At 42.6% G+C, this 1,897-nt stretch overlaps 1 protein-coding gene and 1 non-coding gene across 2 annotated transcripts in view; both read left to right on the plus strand.

Moving 5' to 3' along the window:
* Window positions 1–635: 635 nt before the first annotated feature.
* Window positions 636–717, plus strand: trnal-aag (transfer RNA leucine (anticodon AAG)). Its single transcript has one exon. It is a non-coding gene; the product is annotated as a tRNA-Leu (tRNA).
* Window positions 718–1,521: 804 nt separating this feature from the next.
* Window positions 1,522–1,897, plus strand: part of LOC135249895 (vesicle-associated membrane protein 2-like) — a 7,024-nt gene continuing 6,648 nt past the window's right edge. The window contains exon 1 of the mRNA XM_064325573.1: window positions 1,522–1,827. Coding sequence (XP_064181643.1) covers window positions 1,826–1,827 — 2 coding nt within the window. The 5' untranslated portion in view covers window positions 1,522–1,825. The remainder of the gene's footprint in view (window positions 1,828–1,897) is intronic.

Consider the following 1,897-nt stretch of genomic DNA (forward strand, 5'->3'; position numbering starts at 1 on the left):
GTCGTCGAAGACAACAGAATCCGGGGCTAATTAACGCCGTGTGGGGGGTTGCGAGAATATTCAGACTTCTTATTTTAGCTTGTGTCTCAGAGCAGAAACCCGCTTCACCTTCTCCCCTTTGCTTATCGAATACAGATTGCTGGCTGCTAGCAGGTGCCCCACGCTCCTGTAGGCCTACACGTCGCCGCGTGCATCCTAACGTAACCGATAGATATTTATTGTAAGCCTGGCCTATTCATAAAGCTTGGAGGAACTCTTCCTGTAGTTTGCCGGTTAGGCCTTTTATTTTATTTTTTACTTTAATAGGCTTCGTACTGTGGTCCCATTTCAATAGGCTATAATAATCAATGTATAAGCAGCGAGCTTCAGAAATGAGTTTACGTTGGTGTCATTTGGGCTCATGGGGAATCGTCCTGTTCGTAAGGGAACAAGCAATGATACCACCCGTTTTTTATTCCCTGAACAGCCACCTAACAGAACTTGTATGGCAATTAGCAAGCACGATCAATTGAAGATTGAAAAGTATGCACACGGATTTTGCAACATGATTGTGGATGTATAGAACAAATGCATACACAGTAACAGTTGTCAGTGTGTGAGAAGAAAAATACAATATTGTGCGGTTCATCATCACCGGTAGCGTGGCCGAGCGGTCTAAGGCGCTGGATTAAGGCTCCAGTCTCTTCGGGGGCGTGGGTTCGAATCCCACCGCTGCCAATACTATTTTGTTTATCAACATGGAAACGAGGTTACGTTTTTGGAGTTCGTGTATTTTTCCCATTATATACACGTGTTACATCTAGCAAGCTGAACAAATTCAAGTTAATTTAGCAAAATTCTGTGCACGAAGCGCAGGCTTATTATTGGTTAATAATTCATACAATTTATCACGCAGACAACAAACATCAGTGTCGAATTGGATAGTCGATATCATGTCCACGACCCATATATTAAAAACACTCCACTGGACATTAAAACAAGAAAAATCCAATTCCATTTTCACACTTTTGTAACACACGATTGGCTATTACCATTTGACATTGATTTTTTCTCATAGGCCTATGTGATGTATCGTTGGCATTGACACAATTTCCATTTTGTGAAATATGTTAATGTACAACCTACGGTAGGCCCTATAATTAGCTAAACTAACTGTGCACTGAAGTGAGTCGTTTGACCATTTTCACCAGTTCATTCTGATCAGTTTCCTCTATTTTACAACACTTGACTTACATGAGTTTTTTTTTTGTTTTAACAATACATACATACATAGGCTATATCTTTCTTTCAGATATTCAATGTAGCTCACGTAGGCTACTCGCGCAATTTATAGCTATCGCCATAACAACCCCGCTCAGACTAGACAACGGCGCCACCCGCTGATCCGGGATCGGCTACTGTAAAGTCAACCCTTTCGCTGTCGTATGAACTGACACTGATCCCAGGTCAGCCCTGGGGGACAGGTGTCTGCACTTTTTCAACCCCTCCCGCTATCCCGCCAATCATGAATTTTCCCGGATGACGAATGACGTCAACAACCCTTATTCTGGGCATATATTTTTCATGTTTGCAATTGTGCGTGGGCTTGAAGAACAGCCGTCTTTGAACATTGTGTCTAGGTGCGACGTAAACTTAAAAACCACACTGCGCGTGTACTTTCAGCAAACGAAAAACGCACGCTGTAATTCTATAACTGTAACCACTCCCCCAGCTAGCTACTTCGTATCAACAAGAGGAGAGTCGGCGATTGTTAGGGTTACAAATAACACACTCCAGCAATTTAAACACAACTAGCTGTTGAAGCCGGATTTGCATTAACAGCACAATGTGAGTATTTTTGTGCGTCTGTATGCGTAGTCTGTTGTCGAATCTTCTCACGTCTGCGTGTCTTCGTTTG

Source organism: Anguilla rostrata, chromosome 3 (genome assembly GCF_018555375.3).
Source record: "Anguilla rostrata isolate EN2019 chromosome 3, ASM1855537v3, whole genome shotgun sequence".
NCBI classification, from domain to species: Eukaryota; Metazoa; Chordata; class Actinopteri; order Anguilliformes; family Anguillidae; genus Anguilla; species Anguilla rostrata.